This window comes from Castor canadensis, chromosome 1 (assembly GCF_047511655.1).
Source record: "Castor canadensis chromosome 1, mCasCan1.hap1v2, whole genome shotgun sequence".
Classification (NCBI taxonomy): domain Eukaryota; kingdom Metazoa; phylum Chordata; class Mammalia; order Rodentia; family Castoridae; genus Castor; species Castor canadensis.
Window position 1 is genome coordinate 206,204,886 of NC_133386.1, and position 26,436 is coordinate 206,231,321.

General features: G+C 54.3%; 1 protein-coding gene across 5 annotated transcripts in view; it reads right to left on the reverse strand.

Annotated features, from left to right (window-relative positions):
* Shank2 (SH3 and multiple ankyrin repeat domains 2) overlaps nucleotides 1–26,436 on the reverse strand; it is a 505,735-nt gene that overhangs the window by 185,498 nt on the left and 293,801 nt on the right. Inside the window, exon 1 of one of the 5 annotated variants that reach the window (XM_074050936.1) lies at nucleotides 4,903–5,457. The exons of the other annotated variants lie outside the window; for them this stretch is intronic. Coding sequence (XP_073907037.1) covers nucleotides 4,903–4,969 — 67 coding nt within the window. The 5' untranslated portion in view covers nucleotides 4,970–5,457. Of the gene's footprint in view, nucleotides 1–4,902; nucleotides 5,458–26,436 lie in introns of those variants that run through there. 5 annotated transcript variants of the gene reach the window in all.

Sequence of the window (26,436 nt, forward strand, 5' to 3'; positions counted from 1 at the left end):
TCAGTTGACATCAACCTTAGTTCCATCAGTGACCTTAATTCCCCTTGGTCACATGTGGCCTCACACCCACAGCTTTGGGGGATCAGGCAGTGAACACTATGCCCGCCATACCTGCAGAGACCACATCCGCACGACACCACGGGTGGCTGAGTCCTGTTTAAAGCGCCAGAAACTTGTTAAAATCCTCATCAACTCAGACACTCAGAACTCCATGGCAGATCAGAAACAGCGTGAGTGACAGGGCAGGGCTTCTCAGGAAATGGAAATTCTGCCTCTGCCACTACAGTGAGTCCCACGGGGAGGGCTCGATGCTCTGAGAGCCCCGGATGTCTGCAGTCCATGCATTTCCCCCCCAGCAGTCAGAGCTCCCTCTATGGTGGGATATGGCACCCACAGGCAACAGAGTCATTGCTTTCTATTCCCCCCCACCCCGCTCCCTGGAGCACCGCGCTCCTACCCAGAGTGTGCACACATCTGTGATGTGGGCTCTGGGCAGTGCTGGGGACGCAACCCTGTGTCCACGCATCTGGCACTGAACACAGCAGCAACAAGGTGTCGCCAAGAACCACTTGCTTTGAATTCCCTCAGGGTGGGCGTGGCCTGGGGGGGTCACTAGCTCCCCCAGGGAACGTGCCAACAGGTCCCAACTACTTTGGCACTGTACCAAAGTCACATTGGAGGACTCCAAAATCCAGAGGCAAGGAAGAAGGTGCTGGTGCACCAGGCGGCCTTCCCGCCCTCCTACCCCTGGATACACAGAAAGCCCTGCAGAGAGCTGGCCACTCCCAGCATGGCTGCTTGCTTCTTAGTCAGCCTGGGAACTTGGTGGCTACACTCTCAGATGACAGGCATTGAAAGGAGGAACAGGAGTTGCATTCCTGACTGAAGGGAAGCTGCTTGGGTGATGGTCACTTCAAGAAGAAGTGTTTTTGTCAGGCACAGCTGTTTCTCTCCACGGGACCCCTGTGTCATCAGAGTTTGGGCATAGACAAAGAGGCCCACGGGACACCAGCTACAGGTACCAAGCCGAGGGAGGGATGGGCTCCACACTTGGGGGCCATGGGCCCTGCCTGAGGGCTCAGCACACTGATGCTGGGGGCCCCACAGGGGAGAACAGGTCACCTCCTTTTATGGTGTGGATGTGGTGTGGCCCTAGGGTTCAGGTGCTAGTAGCCGGGCCCTCATGAGGTCGTGTTGAGACCTTTGGGAGGTGGAGACAGTGGCAGGTTCTTGGGTTCTTTGCTCTGGGAAGAGGTTAAGGTGTTTCTTGTGTTACCCTGAGTTCGTTCTTCCGAGAGCCCCACCCCTCAGCTGTTCCCTGGCTTTGTGTCTGGCAATGTGATTCTCGTGCTGTGCTATCATTCACCGTGAGCCAGTTCTGTGCTGTCAGACTCCCGACCTGCAAAGCTGTGTGCTAAACAAACCGCTTTTCCTTGCTATGGTAACTAGTCCTGCTAGTGTACTCCGGAAGCAGAGCTCGAGGAAGGGGACAGGGGAGAGGTGACATCGAGTGTCTGCCAGGGTGACAGGCATCCATCACCACCATGGTCTGATCTGAACATGATCTCCACCATCCATCATCACTCAGCACTTGCCACATATCCTGTCCTATGTGCAAAACACACAGGGCTCCTTTTCATGCCCCCAGCAGCCCCTCCAGGCAAACCTGGATACCTCCCACCACTGCACAATGGATTGAGGACTCCCTGATCTGAGCCAGGCAGCTGGCTCCAGCGTTTGGGCCTTCACCACTGTCCTGCACTGCTTCGTGCACCTGGAATCAGAATTGATGCCCTGTTCTGTGCAAACTCTTAGCTGGTGCACTCAACAGCTGCTTCAGAGCCCACGCTCCTACTTCCCTCCAGGATTGGCCCTGGCCGATGGGATGGGAGCAGGGTCTGCTGGGCGGGGCTTCCCTGCCCCACTCCAAAACTCCTGGGAGTCAGAAGCCTTTGAGCCCCATCCACTCCCTTCCCTGGAGCGAGGAGAAGCGGGCTAAGTAGCCACATTGCCACTCTGGGCAGGCTGAGGTCAAGGAAGAGGAGGAGAGAGGGAGTCGGAGTCCCAGATGGAACTGTGGGTTTCTGTGCCCACCTGCCTGCACCCCTGACCCCTAACTTCCTGTTGGGGACATGCAAAAAGCACTGTGAGGTCAAACAGTGGCTCCCAAGGTCTCTGTTTCTCCCAATCAGGCACACTCTTGACTGCAAAACCACCAACTGCCCCTCAGGATGGGTGCCATCATTGTAGCAAATGCTTAGACCAAGGGGGAAAAACTGAGGCATAGGAAGGCACAGAAATGACATTCCCACATCCCATGATCACCAAGTGACGGAGCTGCAGTTAGCTTGCTTGCTTCCTGGTTCTGCTGAACCTACACAGCTACTTCAGACAATGAGACTGTTCAGCCAGGAGAAAGCCAAGTGGAGCTCAATCACTTCCGAGGTCACCCAGCCCATGCGTGTTACACCTGTGACCTGAACCATGATCACCTCAGTGCATCTGACTGCATGGTCCCCAGAGTATTTATAAAGATAAGTCCTAGGGCGAGCAGTTCCCTGTAAACAACAATCCTTAAAATGTTACACTTGAGAATTATTGGTGGGGGTGTAGAGAAGCCTGGAACCGGAAGCCTTTGGGTGGAAGGACCCACAGAGACGCCCCTTTCATTTGAGAAGAGCTGGACTTGCTCAAGGTCACCAGCTCTCCAACACTGCTCTTCCCTCCCAAGCCCTTCCTTGGCTTGCAAGCTCAGGGGACGCCTTGCTCGTGGGGCCCTGACCCTCGTGGTCAGGGCTACCTTGTGTTCTGTCTTGCCTTTCTTGCTACTCCTTGGGCAGGTAAAGCTGAGGACAGTCCTAGGGGCAAAGCTAGACTCTTTCTGGGGACATTTCCCAATCACCGCCCTCCCAAATTGGTTGAACAAACCAACAAAGCTGCTGGCTGTCAATGAGTTGATTTTTACTCTACAGTAATTAGAATTTTTTTTAAAAAATCAGCCCAGGAGGCTCAGTGGAAGCTTGTATACCCAATACACTGAGCCAAACTCGATTTTTAAATGGAAATTACAGTAAATGGTTGAATCAGTGCCTGACTTGCAGGCTGCTGATTAGCTTGGCTGGGAGTGTCCACGCCAAGGCGGCCTCACATCTTCCAGAATGGCTCTCCTCCCTCCATCCGAGGAGCATGTGGTAACTGGAGGTGGCTGGGGGAGACTTGTCTATAGCAGCCCAGGGCTAGAGTGACAATGGGAGGGAGGGGTATTCACACGGGATCTGTGACAGGTCCCAAAGGACTTTTCTGTCCCTGAGTCAACCCAGCTGGGCCTCGAGTCAGCAGGACCTTCCCTGTGCTCTGTCCTGCCAGGTCACCTGGACCAAGTCTCATTCCATTCTCCGCCCTCACACACACCAGCACCTGGCATCTACCCAACTCCTGCCCCTTCAACACCTGTGACCTGATCCTAACGCATGCCCTGAATTGGGTCCGACTTCCCCATCGGCCTCCATCCCTGGCCAATCAGATTGCTTCAAATAAAACTGGTGATAATTATTGCTACCATTTGTGGAGCAGCCTGGCAAGCATTCCCTCACACCTTCCGGCAGACAGACCCCTCGGGGAGGTACCCTGGAGGTGAAGGGCAGGGGGTGCCCAAGGGTACACAGGTGCCAGGAACAGAGCCTGGATTTAAATCCAGGAACAGACTGGGGGTGGCAGAATCCTTTTTAGCCTTAAAAGCTTTTTTAAGGACACTGGCAGCTGAGGCTGAGAAATAGGACACCAAGGAAAAAAGACCTGTTGAGCCTGGGGAGCTGCCCAGTCCTGCGGGAGGAAGCTGCAGCATTGTGGGCTGGGATCTCAGCATTGACACTCAGGCTGATCAGAGCACAAGATCAGAGCATAATTGAGTTCATCCCTCACTGGGCGGGTCCAGTTGGTGGCAACAAATCCACAGATCCCTGCGTCCTACCAGCACGGGGCAACACCTATCCAGTGTTCGCCCATCCTCTAAAGATTCTGCATGTGACCAACAGAACCCAGGACAGGGGTGGGACTGGGGCCAGGGGTCACCCGAGGCTTGGCGATCCATGGCTCAAATTTCTCTTTGCACAAAAAAGGGACATCTCGAGGAGGTGCCAGGCCCCTGAGCTCCCCTGCTGGACCCCTTCCAAGCCGATGTCTCCTGCTTGCCTGTTTTTGTGAGCAGGAGGGAGCATTGGTGACAGCCTGCTAGAGAAGTTGAAAGCAAGACAAATGCATCTGGTGTTTTCTCTCTCTCCATGTCACAACGCCCGAAGGAGCATGCAGTCCACCCAGTTGGCAAGCACCAACAGCAATCCCACTGGCCACGCTTCCTTTGAAGGGCAGGTGGCGGATGGGGAGGTATGCTGCCCTGCTCCCGTTCTGTGGGGACTTCCCATCCAGGTTGCAGCACCCTGAGCCGTTTGTGCCTTTTGTCCCCTGTGCCTCGGAATGCAATGGACCCCCTTCCAAGTTAAGCACGGTGCTTACCAGGAATCGATGTTCAAGTTTGGCTTAAAACCCACAGGCCACTGAGAGGGACTCTGGAGGATACAAACAGGACCCCTGGGATTCTCACTGCAACTGTGATGCCCCCCGCCTTCTGGGATGATCTGCTGGCTACCTCCGTTTTCCTCTAAATCAGAACTAGGGGAACCCACTAAGAAAACAATAGCCGAGAGGAGCCCAGCAGCCAGAGAACCAGCAATTCTAAGGCACACGAAGTGCCGTGGAATTGCCTACACGGCACGCCACCCGTCTCACCGAGCGCCAGCAGCACTGCCCGACTTCCGACTGACTCTACGTTGCTGCTGCTCCGGCAGAGAACAAAGACTCAGTACGCCGGCCAACCCCAAGCAGGTGGGGGGGGTGGCACCGTACCTCCGAAATGAACTTTCTTCTTGAACCGCGAGTTCTCAGCCATGCTTCCTAACCTGGGTGCGACCATCTCACTCAGACAGGTCCCATGGTTCTTCCGGGTCCATGTGGAGACCGAGTCCCCAGGGTGGCCTCATAACTATTGTCTGTCAATCCAACAGGGAAAAGAAAGTTGCAGCCCTCCAGGGTCAGAATTGAAGGAGAAAAGAAAAAAAAAAAAAAAAAGAATTAAGCAGAGGTAGAAGAAAGAAAGATGACTCCAGAGGGTTTAATCCACGGGGAGGTTCACAAATTTTGACTTTGGGAGTCCAAGAATCCAGATCAGCTGAGAATTCGGCTCTTTAGCACAAGTTGTAAGCTGCAGATTGGAGACGCGCCCTTCCACTTCCCACTGTACCAGGGACTTTTTTTTTTTTCCTAGTGCCGGTTTCCATGGCAATGCATCAGTCACTAGTCTAAATAAGAACGGGTGAAGGACGCCTGGAAAGCCAGCGCAAGTACGCATGCCATTAGCGGGGAGAAGAGGATGATTCAACCCGCTATTAGCGCAGGGCAGAGGTAGCCCTGAGAAGCTGCTGCCATCCTTGCCCTGAGTAATTGCTTTCTCGTTTTGTAACACTCGGCGTTTTCACTTGCTCGGTGGTTTTCCTGCTTTCTGAGCGGTGAACAGTGGGCAGTGAAGTCCACCTTGGTCACACCCGCATACTGCGCTGTTCGGGCGCTTTGCAAAGGGAAGGAAGGGGCGCTAGCCAGTGGTACACGCAGTGCTTTCTGCCAGGCATGTGGGGCTTGGGGTGGCATGGGGATTTGGGGAAAAATCCGACAGAATGCAGCTAACAGTATGCAGGACCCCCCCGGAGAACCTCTGTCCTGCTGAGGCTCAGAGGCAGGCCAGGGCTGGGCGGGCCTCCTTCCAAGGGAGGTCCTCCTGCATTCCCATGCACTTCTCCACTCCCTACATCCTTGAGGGGGGAAGAGCAGGGCAGAAGAGCTGCTTCTTCTCGTCCTTGTCACTCCTTTCTTTTCAAATTTAGTTAAAAGAAATTTTAATCTTATTTCTTTTCGTTTTTCTGAGACAGGGTCTTGCAATGTATCCCAGAGTGGCCTCAAACTCACAGTCCTCCTGCCTTCGCCTCCCGAATGCTGGGTTTACAGACGTGAGCCACCACACCCAGCTGCCTTTCTTATTTTTAATGTCTGCTGTGAGCTCACTGTGTGGCTTTCTTTACTCAGGAGCCCTCACCTTTCTGAGCTGCAGGCCAGTTAGAAAACAGATGGGAAGGGTTGGTGATGCTTAGTGAAAGTTCTTCCCAGCCCTGGAGAGGCACGATGGGCAGGGAGGAACCGGCCCAGAACCCCATCTCAGTTCTGCCGTTCACTAAGCAGTATGACCCTGGCTGCATTCAAAACCCTCTTTCTGTAAATTCTCTGTAGACGGGATGTTGGGGCGCTAGGAGTAAAGAATGAATTAAAGATGGACACCTGGTATCATAGGCACTTGGGAAAGGTTGGCTTTGATATTATTTTATGTGCACATGAAAAGCACATTAAAAAAAACACTCAGACAACATTGCAAGGAAATTAGGTAGAGTTCCCGGTATAACCTGATCCTCGGCTTCTTTTAGTCCACCCACATGGGACTAGATGCTCTATAAAGAACCAAAGACAAGAAAACTGTGCAGAGAAGAGCTAAGTGACTGGCCAAAGTCACACAGCCAGGTAAGGGTGGATGCAGGTCTGGCACCTGGAGTTCTTCTCAACCCAGCTCTGCCCCTGTCCACTGTCCACACCTCCTACCTCGGCACTAATGGGGACATGAGGACACCATGCACACGGGCACACAGCTGGCCACTCGGGATGTAGGTGGCATCACTCCTAGAAAATAAAACATGGCCTCTCGTGGGGGGCCTGGCCAGTCTTGAACTGAATGGTGAATCTTGAATCTTGTCCCTCTGCAGCTCGATGAAGGGTGCAGGGCCCCACCCCCCCTTAAGCAGACTTGGGGTTCTCGGCAGCCCCTTTCTCCACCCATGGTCTGACATGATCTATGGGCAAATTGGAGGGTCATAAAAATAGCCTGAGCCTGGCACGCGAGGGACCCAGGGGGCTGCTGTCGCTGCTCGCTGAGATTTCAGTGGGAGGCAGGAGCCGAAGAGACAGGAATAAAAATAGCGAGGGTTTCCACGGGAGCTCTGCGCCCCCTTCTGCAGTGCCACCCCCCACAGAGGGGCACACGTGATCCCTCGGTCCTCGGCAAGGCACATCTTGCAGGTTTGTGTCCTTGGAGATGCTTTGCTCACCAGAAAGGTGGGGAGGTCCTAGCTGCACGTGGCAAAGGGCCTCCATCTTCCCAGAAAATGTCTTTAGACACCCCCCTCCCCGCTCAAGTCAGGCTGGCTAGGAGGCCGGGAGGTGACACTTTGACGTGAAGGGCTGGCCCCTCCCTGATTCATGGTCCCCTTCTTGAAGACTCAGGTTCTCCACCAGGAAGAAGCCAGCAGGAATATGTCCCACTGTGGGACCAGGGAAACCCAGAGTGCTAGGACTGGCTCCCATGCAGGGGCCAAAGCATGCCAGGGTACTGCCACAGACTTGGGGATGCCCCAACAGCACCCTGTACAAAGTCACTACTGTCACTGCTGGTGTAGGGCCGGTTGTCACCATGGTGGATGTGACTTAGGGTATCACATGTGTGCACATGGGCACCTCCAGAGACAGCAAAGAATTCCTTGCAGTCACAGCCACCTGTGTCTGAGCACTTTCTCTGATGCCTGGTTGTGACTGTAGGAATATTACAGAATCCTTGACCCTATGACTCCCTATCAGTGCAGGCAGGAAAAGGGACGCATCAGCTCCCTGGTCCCTAGGATGACCAGAGAGGTCATCACTCTGCTGGGAAAGGCTTTCACTCTGGGAACAGAGCAAGTTGACCTTGTCCATACATCATTGCCATCACCCAGTCAGATGCTGAGGGAACCTGGAGGTGGCTGGAGAAGCTGAGGGAAGTGTGTGTCTCTCTGCCCATCACCTCTCTCTAATTGCTGAGACACAGGCAGGACTGACAGCGTGTCATTGAGGTGTGTGCACAGACATGCACGATTCTCATACATGAGGCACACACATACACGCACACACTTGTACACATGCACACTCACGCACACCTGTGCGCACACACAGCGGGGAGGACAGACAGACTAGAAGGAAATGTCTACAACTCAAAGCTTTCTTCCCTTCTAGAGCCCCACTCGTCCTTGGTGCTCCAGGATGCCTGGGTCCCTCCCATTAATGGGGGTCTCCTCAAAACACCTTGCTCTTCCTTCCTGGCACTTCCATTTCTCATATATCACACCTGTGGTGAGTGTGTGTAGTGTGTGGGGCTTTCTCAATGACTGTAAAGATTCCTGGCACACACACTGCGGCTTCCTCCAGCACCTAGCCAGGAACCCTCAGGGTGGCCTCTCTGGGCATACTGCCACCACGTTGAAGAAGTGAGGGAAATACGCAGTGTATCCAGGCAGGCTGTGTGCAAGAGGGCAGGTGGACTATAATGGGGAATGGTGGGCCGTGGGGTCAACTGAGGCAGCAAGGGGTGCAAATCCACCTCCCAAGGGCAGCTGTGCTCTTCCTGAATGTAGCTGTAGGTGGTACTGGGCTCAGGGGCCCCATTGCTTCAGTAGCCTTCTCACTGGGGCACTTCTGCCCCCTAGGGGTGGTCTGGAGGCATGCAGGGCTGGGTGTGGTGCGGGAGAGGTATGACCATCCTGCTGGATGTGAATGGGGACAGTCAGTTACCCCGTGCCACATGACCTCAAAGGCTGCACCCAGCTCTAGGGAGGTGATGGGTGTTTTAGCATGACCCGTGCTTGGATCTGAAATTCTTCTTTGTAAAGCACCAGTGTTTGGGGTGTGACTTAATAGCCAAAAACATGGTGTCCAGAGCAGGAAGGGGGGCATGGCCTTGGTTCATCTGGAGCTTTTAAAGAATGGTCACCAATCTCCACACACCACAAGCCACGGAGCCCCAGCACTGTATTTGATGTCCTCACAGTGACCCCACAGGGGTGCCATTTATACTGTTGTCTTGCCTGGTGGCACAGGAGCACAGACATGTGGGGACAGTCCTGCTCTCTCATGCTGTTCTTTCCTGCTCCCTGCCATCACAGGGGACGTGTGCTGCAGTCTCTGCCCCGTTTCTGCCCCTCTGAGCTTTCAGGCAGATCCCACACACGGCACTTTCCAGATACCCAAGCTGGGCAATGGCTGGCCAAGGACACCTGCATGAGGTTGGGTGGTGATAGTGTCTTCTGGAAGGTGCAGTCACTAAGGAATGCTGAGAGGACATTTGTCATGCTCTGGGCAGGAGCTCATGGTGACCCTAAGGGCAGTGGTGGCTTCCTGCAGTGACCAATCTCCAGGCCCTTTCAGCTGTCCCGTCCTTTACAGTACTTTGGAAACCAGTCTCCTGTGCTTACTCTCTGTCCTAAACGCCTGCAGAAAAACAGTTATCGTGTTGACATGATTTTGGAATTCTGTGCATTATGAATTTTTCTATTAGAATTTCATTTAAAAGTAATAAGGTAACCCTTGAATATAATTGTTGTAAATTTGAGGCGAGAGCCGCAGAGCTGCCATGAGAGATGGCTTCTTAGAGGTCAGGAGGATGGAGAAGGAAGCAAAAGTCAAGCCACTCTCTGCTCTGCCCTGCTCCCCACGTGCGTCTAGGGCTGGCGGAGGTCCACACTCAAGGCAGGACTCACGACTCATGGGAAAATTCAGGAAGTTACAGCATGCTGTAGAAGATTCTAGGCCTCCTGACAAAGAGGTTTTGGGGTACACAAAGGCTTTCAAAAGCAAGCTTCACTGTTAGCCCTGAATGAGCTGGCAGGTTTAATTTCTCTCTCTGGTCACTATGATCTTTGCCTTTAATGGGACTTTGGCTAAGAACTGTCCGATGCCCTGTGGGGTTATGGTCCTCTATAGACAGCCTGGTAAAGTCCCCGGATCCCCTCCTGGTCTTCAGGCCGTGATGTGATTCCTTCCCCTCGCACATGGGGGACCCCAGCTTCACTTGCAACCTGCAGCAGATTGCAAAGGGACGCTTGGGTTGTGTGTGAGTTCACGTACGTGCTTATGTGACCACACTCCATAAGACCTGCAACGATCTTGCTGGAATCTGTCTCTTCTGCTGTCTTGATGAAATAATCACCCACCTCAGGACCACCTGGCGATGCTCTGCAGGCAGGGGAAAGCCTCAGGCTGCTGAGGGTGGCCCCCATCCTCCAGCCTCCATCATTCACCCTCCAGCTAACGAAGTCCTGTCCTGCGCAATCCTGGAGCCACACCAGCTCCTCGTCTGGTGGAGCACTGCCCACATGCTCCCTGGGAGAACTTCCCTCTTAGACCACATAAGGGCAAGCAGGCAGGGGACGCAGAGGCCACCTATGAGACCCAGTTTGAAGAGACAGACACAGAGCCGGCCGGGGCTTCACATTACGATGACCCCCTGACAGCCAAAGGCCTGACCTGCTCCTTTCAGCAAGGTGTTAAAGCTTTCCCAGGAAATAGCACTGTTGGGAAAGACCGCAGGACTGGGCCTTCATCACAGAGCTCCCCTGGAACTTTGGGTCTGTCCTGGTCACGGTCATCTTTGATCTCATAACCTGGGTCCTTTTGGAAATGTCCATGGCATTCCATTCAGTGGTTGCAACATCCAGAATTTCTGGGCTGGAAGGCTCAGAGGGACTGTGGCCATTCAGGCTGACACCTGCGGCCAGGTGACCCGGGCAGCATCGTGTCGCTACATCAGCTCAGCGTTGGGGACCCACACTATGTGCAATCAGGGGGTGCGACCTGCCTCGGGTGTGGGCAGGAACCCCTGTTGACATCCAACGAGCAGAGAAGGAGATGGACAGTGAGTCTGTGCCTCGTTCCCGATAGCAGGCAGACACTGGAGGTGTGTGAGCTGAGAGATTCATTTTAGCGTCTCCTCCTTCCCCAAGTTTGTAAAAGGAAAATTTCAGTCCAAAAGGATGGAAACCAACACGTCCAGAATGCTTACCGTATGCCATGATCTTTCATAGATGAGAAAATATTTAAAAATTGCTCTCTTTCAGACATAGCGTTTTGAGGCTTGATTCCTCGGGGGAAATCCATAAGTAAGGCCATCGCGAGGGTGTCACTAAGATCTTGTGAGCATGTTCAGATGATTAGGCAAATGGAACCCAGGCAGAGATAAGTACTGCAGCACGGGTGAACGGCTGGGGCTGGGGGGGGGGATTGTTTTTACTGTGTGGAATTTCAGTGAGTAAATGTTTGCCTACCATATTCAGAGATGCCACTAACACCCCAAACCAGCAACATTTAACTTATTTGCAGCTGGTTCTGTGTCATATTTTAAATGAATCATTTTGCAACATTTGGGGACTCCTCAAAGCTGAGTGTGGCGGGAGGAATTTCCTCAGAGACCAGGATAGAATTCAGCATGGAGCCAAGGGCTTGCCGGCTTGCAGTGCCCAGAGCAACCCCTCTTACAGGACTGGCTGCCTCGTCTCAGTTGTGACCAGCGGGCTGGAGCACGTGGCTGGTGGGCCAGAGCCAGGGCCCAGCCCCAAGAGGTTTATTATGAACTGAACCACTCGGACAGCAGGCATCACCCACATGCACCTCACCCCGACAAGGGCTGCCTGTGTCAGTTTCAACACGCAGTCAGGCAAGGTGGTGCATGCCTGTAATCCCAGCACACAGGAAACTGAGGCAGGATGACTGTGAGTTCCAGGTCAGCTCAGGCTATGTAGCAAGATTTTTGTCTCAACATCCCTTCTCCCCACCCCCCAAAAAAGTCAGCATAGAAATGAAGTATCTCAGTGTCTGCAGGGGACTCCAGGATCCTGAGGACACCAAAATCCTGGGACACTCAAGTCTCTTATACAAGATGCAGGATCCACACAGAACCTACCATGTCTTTCTGTGCACTTTAATCATCCCTAGACTTGCCATGCAGTGAAACGCTGCACGCATGGTCATTAATACGGCATTGCTCAAGAAAAAACTGCTTTTGTTCAGTATGGATGTAAATTTTTTAAACATCCATTTCGGATCCTCGGTTGGACCTGTGGATGTGTAGCCATGGACCTGGAGGGCCGGCTGTCAACATCAAAGTGACATTGAGTGTGGACACTGCAGAGGCCGCTTCCTGTTGACACACTGCGGGTGTTCCGCCTGCCTTGCACTCGGTCCTCGAGGATGACGGTGTAGATGAATGAGGGTCCGAGTATGGGTGGGAGGTGGGAGGAACACAGCAGCCCCTGGGCGACGTATCTGGGCCTTTCCTCCGGAGCACCCAGAAAGGCAAAGAGCCTTGTCCTCATCACAGCTCTACCTGACTCAATGACACCCCTCCGGTGGTCGTGCGTCACACGGGGGGTGTGCGGTGGCTGGGACGGAGCTCTGGCTGTCCACCCCATGTGACTGTCTTCCTGCTCAGGGGCACTCCTCAGAGCTGCACTCAGCTCAGGCATATTACTCCTCTTTCTCCATGTTAGTGACAGGCACTTCTTTAATGAGGTCCTACCCAGAGCCTAACACCCTCGCAGGGAGACGCAGAGGCCCTGCCCCTTCACCTCCCACCAGCACCTTGCAGGGCCCTGGTGGGATAGAGTGCTTCCGTCTGTCCGTCTACTGGCAGAGGAGGTCTGCAGAGCAGGATGTTAAGGCTGCCTATGATGGCACACTTGCAGTAAGAGCTGCAGTTCTTCGCCTCCTGGATCTGCACCCATTCACCATGTGACCTGCAGGTCCTCCCATCAAGGGACAAGGTCTACCTGCCTGGCTCTTCAGTCCTGAGATGCTGACCAACTGTGGTGCCAATGACCCCAGGCAGCCCACAGGCTTCTGCTCACTACTGGAAGGGTGTGGACTCCTGTTGGTAAGCACAGGCCTGCCTGCCTGCCATGTGGCTGGATCACACAGCCCCGCTGCCCTGCCAGCGTTCACCAGGTGTGCTCCCCACCAAGCAGGGGCCAGTGGTGGCCACAGCAGCTCCCACACAGTCCACCTAACCTGACTGCAGAGTCATGGGAGAGATAGTGGGTGGTCGCTTGAAGCCACCAGGTGGTGGGCAGCTTGTTACATGGTCATCCTTCCCTGCCATATTTGTCACAGGACATGTGCTGCCCCTGTATAACTTGGCAATGGTGACAGTTCCGGACACAGAGCAGGTGTGACAGTCACACAGTAGTGGTGTAAAAAACATTGAATTTTAAAGGCCAGGCCCCCAGAGTGGAAGTATGACCATCAGAAGGACAGTCTGGAGAGCGAGGACAGGGGCTGGCCAACATCAGAGGTGGAGGGTGTGGCCAGGCAGGGTTCTTGGAGCTGGAGTCCTAGGACACGAGGTGATGGCACCCTGGCCCTTCTGCTTTGTAGCGTCCACCCTTGGCCAAACCACTCTCCTTGGATAAGCTGTCTGAAAGGGCAGCCGCCACCCCTGTTCTGCGTGGAGCATATCTAAGGTGACCCATGTCAAAATTCAGTACCACCCTGAGTCATGGCTCCAGATAAACGACCTCCTGAGCTCCCAGGAAGGTCAACAGCTCCAGAACAGTTGCACTGCGGACTATTTGCAGAACATTTGCAGGGTAGCCATGTAAACTTGCCCTTGACAGTCGAGGACTGGAGCTGCCCTGGGTTTCTGTGTGCAAACATTTATAGGAACAAAAGGAAGTCTACTCTTTTGAGGACAAAGAAAGCAGGGAGGACCTGACAATGCTGCTGGCTGACATTTCTCAGAAGTTATTTCCAAGGCTCCACAAAGGCATTTCTCCTGTTTACTGTTCCGTGCTGTAAACGCTTTAAAGAAGGAGGATAAATGAACACTCAGGCATCCGTGTCAGGGCGGGACCGGGCAGGTGTTGGCCGTCGGCGCCTTCCCTCCCACTCCCTGTTTACTACCACCATAGAGAGAGCAGGGAGCGGGGCTAATGGGCCGCGCTCAGTCCAGGGCAGTGTGGTCATCAACCATGGCCATACAGACTTCCCGTCTGGAACCCAGTGAGTGCCCAGGGCCCTCCACCTGCTCATGGAGGACCTGGGGGGGCCTAGCCTCCATCAGGAAGGTTTTCAGCGTCCTCTGGGCTGCGTGGGAAGGGGTGGAAGCGTGTCCTGATCTGATCCCTGGCACTGGGAAAGGCCACACTCTGCTCACTGGGTGGCAGGTGTCACTGTCGGTTACCTCCACACTACCTGACAGTGACCCACCTACTCAGCACACATCCTCAGCACATGCCAGGGCTCCATGGGACGCCAGATGACACCCAGCCTCAGGGGTGCTGGTCAGCTGGGTGGACAGGTAGAGATAACTGATTTCAGTCAACACCTCTATCCAGAAACGAACCAGGAACGAACTAGGCAAGGACGACACACTTTCCACAGCGCAAGTAGTAGGTGGGTCCCTGTGGCCCCAAACTGTAGGCTGGAATTCAGGCTCACTTCAAAGAAAAGTAAAAAACAGGTTCAAATACTTATTATAAATAAGTATTTATTTAATAAGTATTTATAAATAATATATATACTTATTATAAATATATGTATTTATGTATTTATTGGCGGTACTGGTTGAATTCAGGGCCTCAAACTTGGTAGGCAGGCATTCTACCACTTGAGCCAGCTCTTTTTGCTTTCTGGTTATTTTTGAGATAGGGTCTTCCTTTATGCCCAGGCTGGTGTGGACCTCGATCATCCTATTTACACTTCCTGAGTAGCTGGGATGACAGGTGTGCTCCACCACATCCAGCCATTGGTTGAGGTGGGGTTTTTTTCTTGTCAGGCGGGCCTCAAACTGCAATCCTCCCAATCTCCAACTCCCGAGCAGCTAGGATTGCAGGCATGAGCACCCAGCTGCAAGCACTTTCAGTCACACTCCCGTAACTGCCCTGTGCATACCCCCTGGTCACATAAGGGGCCTGCAGCTTATGCAACTCCCAGTGGGGTGGGGCAGGACTTTGGGTTCAGGGCGTTGGTGAGAAGGGGTGCAGCCCTAATGCACAGGTTTTTTGGAGAAGTCTCAATGACATCACACCCTGAGAAAGGAGCCAGGCACAAAAGAACACACAGCCAACGGTTCCATTCTTATGACCTGTCTAGGACACACGAATCCACAGAAACTGGAAGCAGATTGGTGGCTGTCAGGGGCTGGGAGGGACTGCTTATGGGGACTAGGCTTTCTTCTGGGATGGCTGAAGTTTCTAGAAGAACATGGTGGTGATGGACACACAGCCCTGTGAACTGTGCACGTTAAAAGAATGATTATTGTGGGATTGGAACACTATCTCAAGCAGCTCATTCAGGACTTTGGCCGAGTTGATGAGTAGCTGCATGTCCGGTTTCCTTGTCTGAAATGGGGTCCACTACGGGCTGGAGTTTGTGGGGTTCAACTCCCGGTGCACATGGTTCCCAGACAAGGGGCGTGGGGAGGAGGAAGCAGCACATTTGCAGCAGCTGCTCATCCTGTGACCCTGTTTGTTCCCGTTCCTTGCAGCGTGGGGCCCTGCACCAGGGCAGAACAGGTCCCTGGGCCCTGGAGTAGCACTCCTGTTGGCTTAGTAAACCCCTCACTGTCTCTCCTCTCCCTTCCCCCGAACTTGTGCCTCCCAGGGAACAGCCCTGAGATGGGGACTGAGCTCACACCCTTGGTCCCCACAGACCACAGTAGCACAAGGGGACCCAACCTTCAGCATGTAATTCTGTACCCATCCCACACTGGCCTTTGTGCTTGCCACTCTGTTGCCTGCAACACCCGGCCCCACGTCCACCTGGTCCCACTCGTCCCCTTGGGGTCTCTGATGCTTCAGGTTCCCCTGGGCCTGACCCTCCCTGCAGGTGTCAGGCGTGAGGCTGCATGGGGGCAGGACATGCCCTTTGGCTCCCTGCTGCAGCCCTGGCCCCTTGAGCTGTATCCGGTGCGCCCAGCCCATGTCAACAGCTCTCTGCTGAACGAGTGAAGCCCGAGCGTCTTCTGCAAGTCAGACACTGCCGAAGGAGAGATGACTAAGCCAGGAGGAGGCAAGACGGGGGGAGACAGACATGGAAAAGATCATCACAACTGAGTGGGATCATTTGTGGCGGGGAGATGTGTCAGGCACTCCAGGAACACGGGAGCATGGAGGGCTTTGCTGGGAGCAGGAGAGGAGGGGCCATCGCAGCTGGGTCTTGCAGGATGAGTAGGAGTTTAGCAAGTGGACAGGGGAAGAAAAGGAGGATCAGCACAAGGAAAGACCCAGAGGTGTGGAGGAGCCTGATGTTGGAGGAGACCGGCACTGGGCACTGACAGTGAATGCTGGGATGTGTCTCAGGTGGCCACAGCCACCACCATCATCTTAAAGATGGCAGATGGACTTTGACAGGCTCCATCACTGTCTGGGGTCTTCACAGCTAGGTACAGATGAGCTGGGATCAGAACCCAGGGCCTGCAAGCAAGGACAGCTGCCCCTGTTGTCAAGGAAGTTTCATTTGTGTACAGCAGCCCCACTCACTGGTGTCATGTGCAAGTGAGCAGCTGTGACAGCGTGACGTGTGGCTGCAGACTGAAGCGTCCACACTCAGCCCTTTGAGGATGAAGTTTGTGGAGTTCTGCCTAGGAGACCGTCAGGGCTGACAGGTAAGGTGCAGTAGGAGGTGACAGGTGGGAGCATGGGGGAAGGAGCACCTGGAGGGACCTGGGGGGACAGAGGCAAGAGGAGAGAACAAACCAGCGTGTGGGCTCAGTCCCCTTGGGGGTGTCCGGGCAGGTGCGGGAAGCCTGAGAGAGGGACTCCTCGTGCTTTGTTAGATAGGACCTCGGGGCAGGTGTGCAGAAAGGAGAGAGGGAAAACCAGCAAGAGCCAGGGACCATGGATAGGAGCACAGGGAGGAGCAGGGGGACAGCTGGCCAGAAGTACAGCGTGGGCAAAGGTGTGGAGGCCTGGATCCTGCGAGGCACTGAGCAGAGCTCTGCTAAGCGCAGAGGGGTGGTGACTGAGCTGTGTGAGTTCCACCCAATGCTTCTGAGCAGGTGCTGAGCGACCCAAGTCACCGAAAATCCAAGAGAAGTCAAAGGAAGGCGTGTGAAGGTCACACTAAGGGCGTCCCAGAGGCCCCTCTTGTGGTGCGTGCAGGGAGCAGGAGGGGTGCCGGGCATCTCTCACCCACAGGGCACAGTCCAGAGCCTATGGACACGGGGCCCTTCCGCCATGTCCTCGCTGAGGATGGGCAGGCACTGAGTGGGCTGGGGAGGGCCCAGGTGCAGTGTTCCTGAGCCATCACCAGCCTTCCAGCCAGGGGCATCCCGGGGGCCAGTCATTGTTAGACAGCCATAGTGAGGGTGGCCAGCCCCCAGGGCCTTTCCAGTGACTGCCTGGACAAGGAAGATCCCTGGGGACACTTTCCCTGCCACCTCCCTCCCTTGGCTCAGGGGAAGGAAGGAAAACAGGCAAGAACAGAGCACATGGCGGTGTGGCTGGCAGCAGCAGGATATTTTGAGCAGCATGGGGGAACTCTGCGTTGCCCTGGAGACGGCAGCACGGGCCCCAGGGCCACAGCACATCTGCGCTCAGCAAGAGACTCGGCAGGGACCGACGTGGGGTCAGCGTGGGGAGGGGGGAGTGGTTGTGGCTGCCTGGGTGGCCAGGTTTGCAAGCCCTGCCCAGATCTGCGAGAGGTCACTGCCTGTGCACGCAAGGGCTATCTTTACCGGGAGAGGCAGTGGGATGGGGACAGAGGGGGCCTTGGTTATCTTCTATATGTCTCAGGCCAAGCAGGACAGTGGGGCAGGTTCTCGGGGAGGCCTGGCTTTCCAGGATGCTCCTCCCCGGGGGGCCCCAGAGAGGAAGCTGTGCAGTGGAGGCCCTGGGGACCCCATCCCGACAAAAGGCTGTGCAGAGGGAGAGGGGTGAGATGCTGGGCACCCCTTCTCCTGCACTGGGCTCTGCATCCAGCCTTCTGCAAGGCCTGTGTACTGGCCCCACGTTGGGTTCTCCCATCAGGGTCACTCCTGCTGAGTCCCACACCCGTCATCACCCCCTGCAGCTCACCTCCACATGCTCCAAGTCTTCTCGCCTCCCTTACATTTGACACATGCTCCTTATGATACAATCCTGCTGCTTGCCATACTTTCCTTCTAACCTAGGCCGCTTGCCTTCCTCTGTGGCCACCCAGATCAGCAGCCACCTTTATTAAATGGAAATTTTCTCATTGGGAGGCCACCTGAGGCATGACCACACTGGACCCAAGCCTGGCCCGGATCTGCAGCTCCTGGCAAGGAGCCACACAAATCCAGTATCAGGAGGGTTTGGACCAAGGCCCCTGGCTGGGCTCTGACATCAGATGCAGGCTTGTTCACATCCAGGTCTCCAATAGCCACCTGGTGGCCACAGGCCGTTCGCTCGAGTGGTACTTTGTGACAGTGGGCAAGGCCTCAGTGGCACAGATAGAGAAGACAGGGTCTTGAATTAACCCCGATGGCCCCCACATTCAGGGACGAGCCACCTCATCAGAGACAGCAGAGAGACAGACACTGAGGAGGACCCAGGTGAAGACAGAGGCAGAGGCTGGAGTGATGTGGCCACATGCCTGGGGCTGCCTGATCCCCAGGAGCTGGACAGGGCAGCAGACTCTTCACCTGGAGCCTATGGAGGGAACGTGGTCTGGCCACACCTTCACCCCAGACTTCCGCCTCCAGGATCGGGGGGAATCTGTGCAGTTTTCAGCTTGTGTCCTCTGTCAGCTTGTGTCCTGTAGCTGTAAGACCCTCATACGGCCACTCACTCCTCTGCATGGTCCCCAACCTATGCCCAGGGCAGCCCCCCACCATCTTGGTGCTCATCTCACTCCAGGTACAGTGCAAGGGACAGGGCCACGCAGGTGAACTGGCTTCTCAGGGTGACAGCCTGCTAGAAGACGTGGCCAGGGCCAGGACTGAAGGTGATGTGGGAATTTAGTGAAGCCCTGCTTGTGTGGTCTGAGACATCATCAGCTTCAGAATTCTCATGTCCTGCAGGCTCAGGAAAGCTGTCCCCACCTCCTGCCCCTGCCACCAAAGGGGAGCCACAACCTCCTAGAGCCAAAGTCTCAAGCCTAGGGTGGCTTGCTCAGACACTCCCAAGACCGCCCACTCTGCCCAGTGCCCTGGGGTCAGGCCCTGCCCAGCACTCTGGGAGTCAGCTCCTGTGCAGTGCCCAGGCATCGGGTCCTCCTCAGTGCCCTGGGGGTCAGACCCTTCCTAATGCATGGGGTCAGCTCCTGCCCCAGTGCCCAGGAATCAGACCCTGCCCGTCACCCTAGTTGTCAAGACCTCTCAGTGCCCTGGGGAAGGCAGAGTGTGGCCCCACACAGAAGCCCTGGAATCATCTCATCGATCTGCTCTGTTTTGTTCTGGTCAGCCGAGGCCCCAACTCACCATACGGGTCCATCAAACCTAGGGGCCCGTGGAAGGACGGTCACTCCCCGGCCTTCTCCTCAGTCTTCCCGCAGAGGGCTGTGCGCCCATCGGTCCTGACCAGAACCATCTCCAACCAAGCCCGCTGATGAGGGCGCCGATCGGACGAGAAGCTCATGCACCTAAGTCACACTCGTACCCCAAGGGAAGAGGTAGATGGCACGGGCTGCAGAATGGCCACCACACTCCCTTTTGTATGACGTCCAGAGTCACACAGCTGCTGGGGGCTTGAAGTCCATGTAGTGCCTGCCCATCAGCCTGCTGGATCCCTGGACACTGGCCCAAGGGGGAACATGACAGGGGCCACTGCACTCCCTCTGCACAGTGGGGAAGGGTCTGTGGCCTGGCCTGGGGCAAATGGTGTCAGATACCATTGTCCTGAGGTGCAGGGTTGCTAGGCTTCTCCAGAGGCAAGGCTGTGTTTTCCTGGTCCTGGTGCCTGGTGCCAAGATGTGACCTCTTTGGCTTATTAGGGGATAACTTAGTGTGGAACATGGCTGTGCCCTGCAGGGGACCTGGCTAAAGGACCTAGTCTGGGGGATAGCCAGGGATGTCCTTTCTTCTTTCTATGTCCACTCCTCACAGAGGGGAGACTCCAGGAGACAGTGGGGACAGTGAACAACACAGTCCCTCTCCTCCTACTGGCTCACTCCCTGGAGAAAGTGCAGCCACCAAGGCCAGGGCAGGACACCAGCTTGAAGCCAGTGGTCCCCTCTCTCAGTCTGAGGAACGTCTTTGCCTAAGGAGCAGGTATGTGTGCTTTTTCCTTATTTGGGGACACCTGGATCAGGACTGGTGGTCACCAGGCCTAACCAGATTGTATGTTTTCTTTTGTTCTTATTCCAGTTCTGAGCATTGGGAAGAGCTACATCAGCCAGGGATAGGGGGCTCTCAAGGAAGTGACAACTTCCTTGGTGACAACTGAGTTATGTCTGCTAAATCTATATGCTGAACTCCTGACCTCAGTTTTTCAGGTTGTGACTGCATTTGGATTTGGGTTTTTCAAGAGTTAATGAAGGCCAGATGGCCGTGGCTCACCTCTGTAATCCTAGCTGCCTGGGAGGCTGAAATTGAGAGGGTCTCTGTTCTAGGCCAGCCCAATCCAAAAAAGTTTGCAAGACCCCATCTCAATGGAAAAAAGGCTGGACGTTGTGCCACAGGCCTGTCATCCCAACACTGGCAGGAAGCATAAAACAGAAGAATCATGGTCCAGGCTGGTCTGACAAGAAGCGAGATCCCATCTCCAAAATAACCAGAGCCAAAAGGGCTGGAGGTGTGGCTCAGTGGTAGAGCGCCTGCCTAGCAAGTGCAAGCTTGACTAACAAGTGCGAAGCCCTGAGTTCAAGCCCCAGGACTGCCAAAAAAAAAAAAAAAGGTAATTTAGGTAAAACGAAGTTAGTAGGGTGGGCCACAATCCCATCTGACCGGGGTCCTTATAGGAAGAGATCAGGACACAGACACACCGAGGATGACCACATGAGGACACAGGAGAAGACAGATCTACACGTGATGGAGGGTGGCCGCAGGAAAAGCCAGCCTGTGACACCTCGATCTTGGGTTTGGCCCCAGGATGGCTTGAATGCCTGCTGTTTGAGATTCACCTGGTCTCTGATGCCTTGCTCTGAAGGCTTGTCTTGGTCCGTCTGGGCTGCTGTAACAAAATACCACAGGCAGAGTGGGTTATAAACCATGTGTGCTGATTGCTGGGAGTCCCAGAGGCTGAAGTGTGGATCCTGCACTGGGGGATTCAGTGTCTGACAGTGGCTCCTTCCTGGCTTGCAGACAACCACGTTCTCACTGTGATCACATGATGGAGGAGGACAGGGGTCTCTCGAGCCTCTGTCATAAGTACACCAATCCAAATCACCTCCCAAAGCCCATCACACTGGGAATCAGTTTCCCCCTGAATCTGGGGGACACAAACATTTCAACCATGGAGTAAACTATGACAGAGGCCTAAATAATCCTGCCACAACCACAGCCATTAGTTGAGAGGAAGGGTGGGGTCACACCAGAACGGCTCCCACCCAGGAGGTGCCACCGCACTACAGACAGCAAGCCTGCATCATGGAACTTGGTGGAAACAGGTGGGGACAGAACCCTGGCTCAGCCTTCAGCTAGCTGAACACTTTGGAACAGTCACATGCTCAGCCAGGACAGAGCCTCTGCAGTGGCAAAAGTTGTGTGTTTGATCACCATTCTCTCCCCTGCATCTAGAACAGTGCCTGGCATACAGCTGGTGCTCAGTGAATAAGTGCTGATGGAAGGGATGGTGCACGGGAAACTCTGGGCTCTGAGTCCATTCCCATCAATGAATACTGAAGACCACGCTCTGGTTCTGGGACAGGGGAGCAGCACATCCACCCAGTGCCAGTGCCATCCTTATTCTACTCTGCTGCAGGGGCCTGACACTCGCCCACATCCAGACTACCCATGCTCTGGCCTTAAGTCCCCGCAGCTTCGGCTGTCCTTTCTGGGCCTCCTGCACCCCATGCTTGTAAACAGGAGTAGCAGAGGAGCCCCCACCCTGGGGCGATGGCGTCAGAGGAGCTGGGATGAAATCTTCCCTCTCCTCCCCCTCACCTCCTGCTCCCTTTGATAGGTTCTGGTGAGCAGCATCAGCCAGCTTGGTTTATTTTTAATCACATGATTACCCCAGGTCTTTTGTCATTGAAACAGTTTAATTGGGAGCTGCAGCCTCCCACAGCAGGGCCGGGGGGCAGAGGCAGCCGGAACACCCCATATCAGCATGCTGGAGCACAGGGGAGCAGAGCCTCGGAACCCGCCTCTTCCGGAGGGAGTTCCGGTATCCACAACCAGTCTGCTCCAGCAAACAGATGGGGGAGAGCAGAGGACTCCCAGGGGATGCTCCGTAAGGGCTGCAGCCCTGGCCAGGGGGTGTCCACTTATGTCGGCCATGGACACAGATTATGACTGAGACTGTATTGATGGGCAGCAAGGTGGCGGTGATGAAGTTTATCTGTATTTTCTCTTAACTACTAGTCCAACCAACACCCGCTCATGCATCCATCACCCATCTGTCCTCTAATTCACCCACTGTTCACTGTGCACCTGCCAGGTTCTTTCCTAGGCCTTCAGCCCACTCAAATCCCCAAAGGTGTTACCTACTCATCCATCCATGCATTATCTGTCTGTCTGTCAGACCATTCACACATCTTAGACATCCATCAATCCATCCATCCTGTTCATTCATTTGCCATTCATTGAGCACCTAGCAGATATCCTCCTCCACCTGCAGAACCACCGAATTCCCACCTACTAATCCATCCCACTTAACTATCCATCTACTCATCCATCCATCCACCCATTCATCATTCATCTATCTGCTCATCCATCAACCTACCCATACATCACACCTATGCATCCATCCACCCATCCAGCATCCATCCATCCATTTATCCATCCATCCATCCACCCATTCATCCATCCATCCACCCATTTATCCATCCATCCATCCACCCGTCCATCATCCATCCATCCATTTATCCATCCATCCACCCATTTATCCATCCATCCACCCATCATTCATCCACCCACTCATCCATCAATCCACCCATCCATCTACCCATTCATCTACTAATCTGTCCATCTTTCATCAATCCATCCACCCATACAACCACTCACATATCCCTCTACCCACCCGTACATCATTCATCCATACATCCATCATTTATCCGTCTACTCATCCACCCACACATCCATCTATCCACTCACACATCACCCATCCATACATCTACCTACACACCCACCCATTTATCTACTCATCTGTCCATGCGTGCATCCATCCATCCATGCATCCATCCATCTACTCATTCATCCGCCCATGCATCCATCATTCCATCCACCCACCCATCCATCTACTCATCCGTCCATGCATCCATCCATCCATCCATCCATCCACCCATCCATTAATCCATCCACCCACCCACCCTTCTGTCCAACTATCCATGTCTCCCTCTATCCTTCATCCCTCTATCCACCATCTATCCTGCACACCATTCACTGTTCAATAACCTCCCCACTCATCCTTCCCATGCATTCATCTACCATTCACCCAGCACCTGCCAGGTGCCTTCTCTTATCTTTGAGCCCACCCTCTTTCTTAGAGATAGTAGTGTATCTTCCCCCTCATTGGCTCATCCACTGTCAGATTTCTGAGGTTCCCTCCATCCCATTCCTCACCATAACCTCAGGGAGTGATGTCCACCCCTTAGAGAAGATGGAGACTAAGGAGACCAACCATGTATTAGACACAGGAGCCTCTGTTTTCTCAGTAAGCAGCTGTCACAGGCCACTTTGCTCTCCTGAGGATACATGTTGGCAAGGATAGAGTGAGGGCAGGTGTGCTTGCTTCCGGATGCAGCCCTCATGGTGGCAGACACTGAAAGGTCAGAGGCATGACCTTAGCCGCCCTCAACTCACTGACTTGGGTTCCTCATCTATAAAAGTGGGAGCATGGTGAGCACCATACAGGCAAGCAGCAGCTGTGGTTACTCTAGTTGTCCATCTGGGCAGCTGCAAATCCTGACAACCTCTGCCCACCAGAGGACACTGGCCTGTCCCTGAAGCCCCTGAGATCGCCATCTGCATTCTCACAGCCAGGGAAGCAGACAACTACAGTTCTCCATGTGGCAGAGCTCCAATCCTTCTGGCAATCTCTCATTCATCCTTCAAAACCCAGGCAGGCAAGGCACTGTGGTTCCAACTGTAATCCCAGCTACTCAGAATGTAGAGATGGGGAGGATTATGCTTTGAGGCCAGCCCAGGCAAAAAGTAAACAAGACCCCATATCAACAACAAAACAAAGTTGGTGCATGCCTGTCACCCCAGCTACCCAGGAGATGTAAACAGGAGGATCACGATCCAAGGAAACCCAAGCAAACACACCAAGACCCTATGCCAAAAATAACTAAAGCCCAAACCAGGCTGGTGCATGTCTCAAGCAGTAGAGCACCTGTCTTGCAAGAACAAGGCCTGAGTTCAAACTCCAGCATCACCAAAAATCAATCACTCACTCACTCAATCAGTCAATCCAGGCAGGTCATTGCCCACACTGGAAGCCATGGCTCTCGTGGCCCCATTCTCTCGTGGTTTCTACAGTCTGGCTTTGGACACACAGAGTTGAAGGAACAGGCCAAGGGGCCCTTCCCTGTCCCTTAAGCCACTTCCTAAAGTAGACATCTGGGGTGCTTTCTCCTTTTTTCTTTGCACTGGTGGGATGGAACCCAGTGCCTTGGGCACACTAGGCAAGCTCTCCACCACTGAGCAATACTGCCAGCTAGATGGTCTTCCTAAGGGAGGAGGAGTGCCTCTCTGCTGGGTCTAGGTTGCTTCTCGACAGAGTCCCTTTTGCAGGAACCACCTGAAATCAACTGATGAGGGGACCTGGGACTCCAACCTCAGCCCTTAATCCGTTTCAAACCAACCCATACCACCCCCACCTGGCTTTGTCTTCCCAAGACCCAGAATTCCCAGCATGACAGAGAGGTAGGCCGAGGCTGGGGGAAGAGATGACAGCACTGATCTATTTAGGTTCAAAAGGACAGAGATTCAGAAAGGTGCCCGTCCCACAGAGCACTGCTATCCCTGGCCACCAGCCATAAGGGGAATTGTGCAGTCCAGAGAGCTACGCCTGGCAGCCACTCCCTGGTCCTGGGAAAGGTGGGTGCCCTCCCCTCCCAGGTGAGACCAAGCATCTGTGATTTTCCAGAGGCTGTCTACTTTTTTTTCCTGGATGTGCACTCATGTTTGTCATTCTGGGCAGATCTGAAGAGGGCTCAGATCCACGAGTGGGGAGCACCCTGACAACTGCTCACCAGCCTGGCACATAGCAGGGGCTAGGTGGAGGCCCTTGAGGCCTAGAGGGAGGCCTTCAGAAAAATGGCCACAGCACAAGGCCAAGGACATTAGGTCTGCAGGAGCTGGGACTGCAGAATGCTACTGGTTGCTGTTATGTTCCCAAATTACATATGTTGTAACCTGAACCCCTACTGTGATGATGGCATTTTGGACATGGGGTCTTGGGAGGTGATTGGGGTTAGATGAAGCATTGGGGTGGGGGTCTCAGTGATGGGATTAGTCCCCTTATGAGAAGAGACAGGAGAGAAGAGCCCCAACCTGAACCAAGGCTCAGAGAGAAGGTGGTGTGTGCACACCAGAAGCGGACCTGCACCAGGGAATGATCTCCAGCACCTTGCTCCTGACCACCCAGCCTCCAGGAGGGTGAGCAATACATTTCTGTTGCTTAAAGCACCTAGTCTGCAATATTTTTGTTACAGCAGCTAGAGCTAAGACACAAGGAAATGTGATTAATACGGAGCACCTTATCCACCAAGCATTTGCTGTCAGACAATGAGTGTCTTTGGAATAAGCACACAAATGTACAAAACCCACAGGCCAGCAGAAGGCTGCCTGGAGCTGACACCTGCACTCACCCCAGAGGGACAGGCCAGGGCAGCCCAAGAAGATGCTCACTGTGGCCTCCCCCTTCTCCTCCTCCTGCAGAAGGGGTCCATTGATCCTATCCAGCTGCCTTGCTCCCTGGCCACTGTAAATTCTGGCTCAGTGGCATCTTTTTCCACCAACTTCCCCTCTCTTTTCTGACAGGACTATAGCAATGTCCCCAGCTGCTCTTTGCAGTTCCTAGAGGCCCTGCCATGCCCGCTCCACATGCCTGCAGGGCTCTCTTTCTGCATCATCTCTGATTCCAGCCTTGAGGCTTTTTGCAGCTCCCAGGCCCAGACCCTCAGCCCACACCTGCCTTGACCCTCTCTGCCTGGCTAGCCCTCACCAGGTTCCAGCCCACCTGCCCACCAAAGCCACAATGGACTAAAACCAGGCCCCTGGCTCCCACAGAAGGGGACAGCAGGGGAGGACCGAGAGCTATTAGGGTTCAGGGTCCCATGCACCTGGCACGGGTCTGCCAAAAGCACAGTCTTCAGCCTGAGCCCAGGGGCTCTGTCATTTCCGGACAGCCCCAGGGCTGCCATGTGCAGGTGGAAGTCATACCTGATGCAGTCAGTCAGTGACCACAGTGGGACCTGTCACAC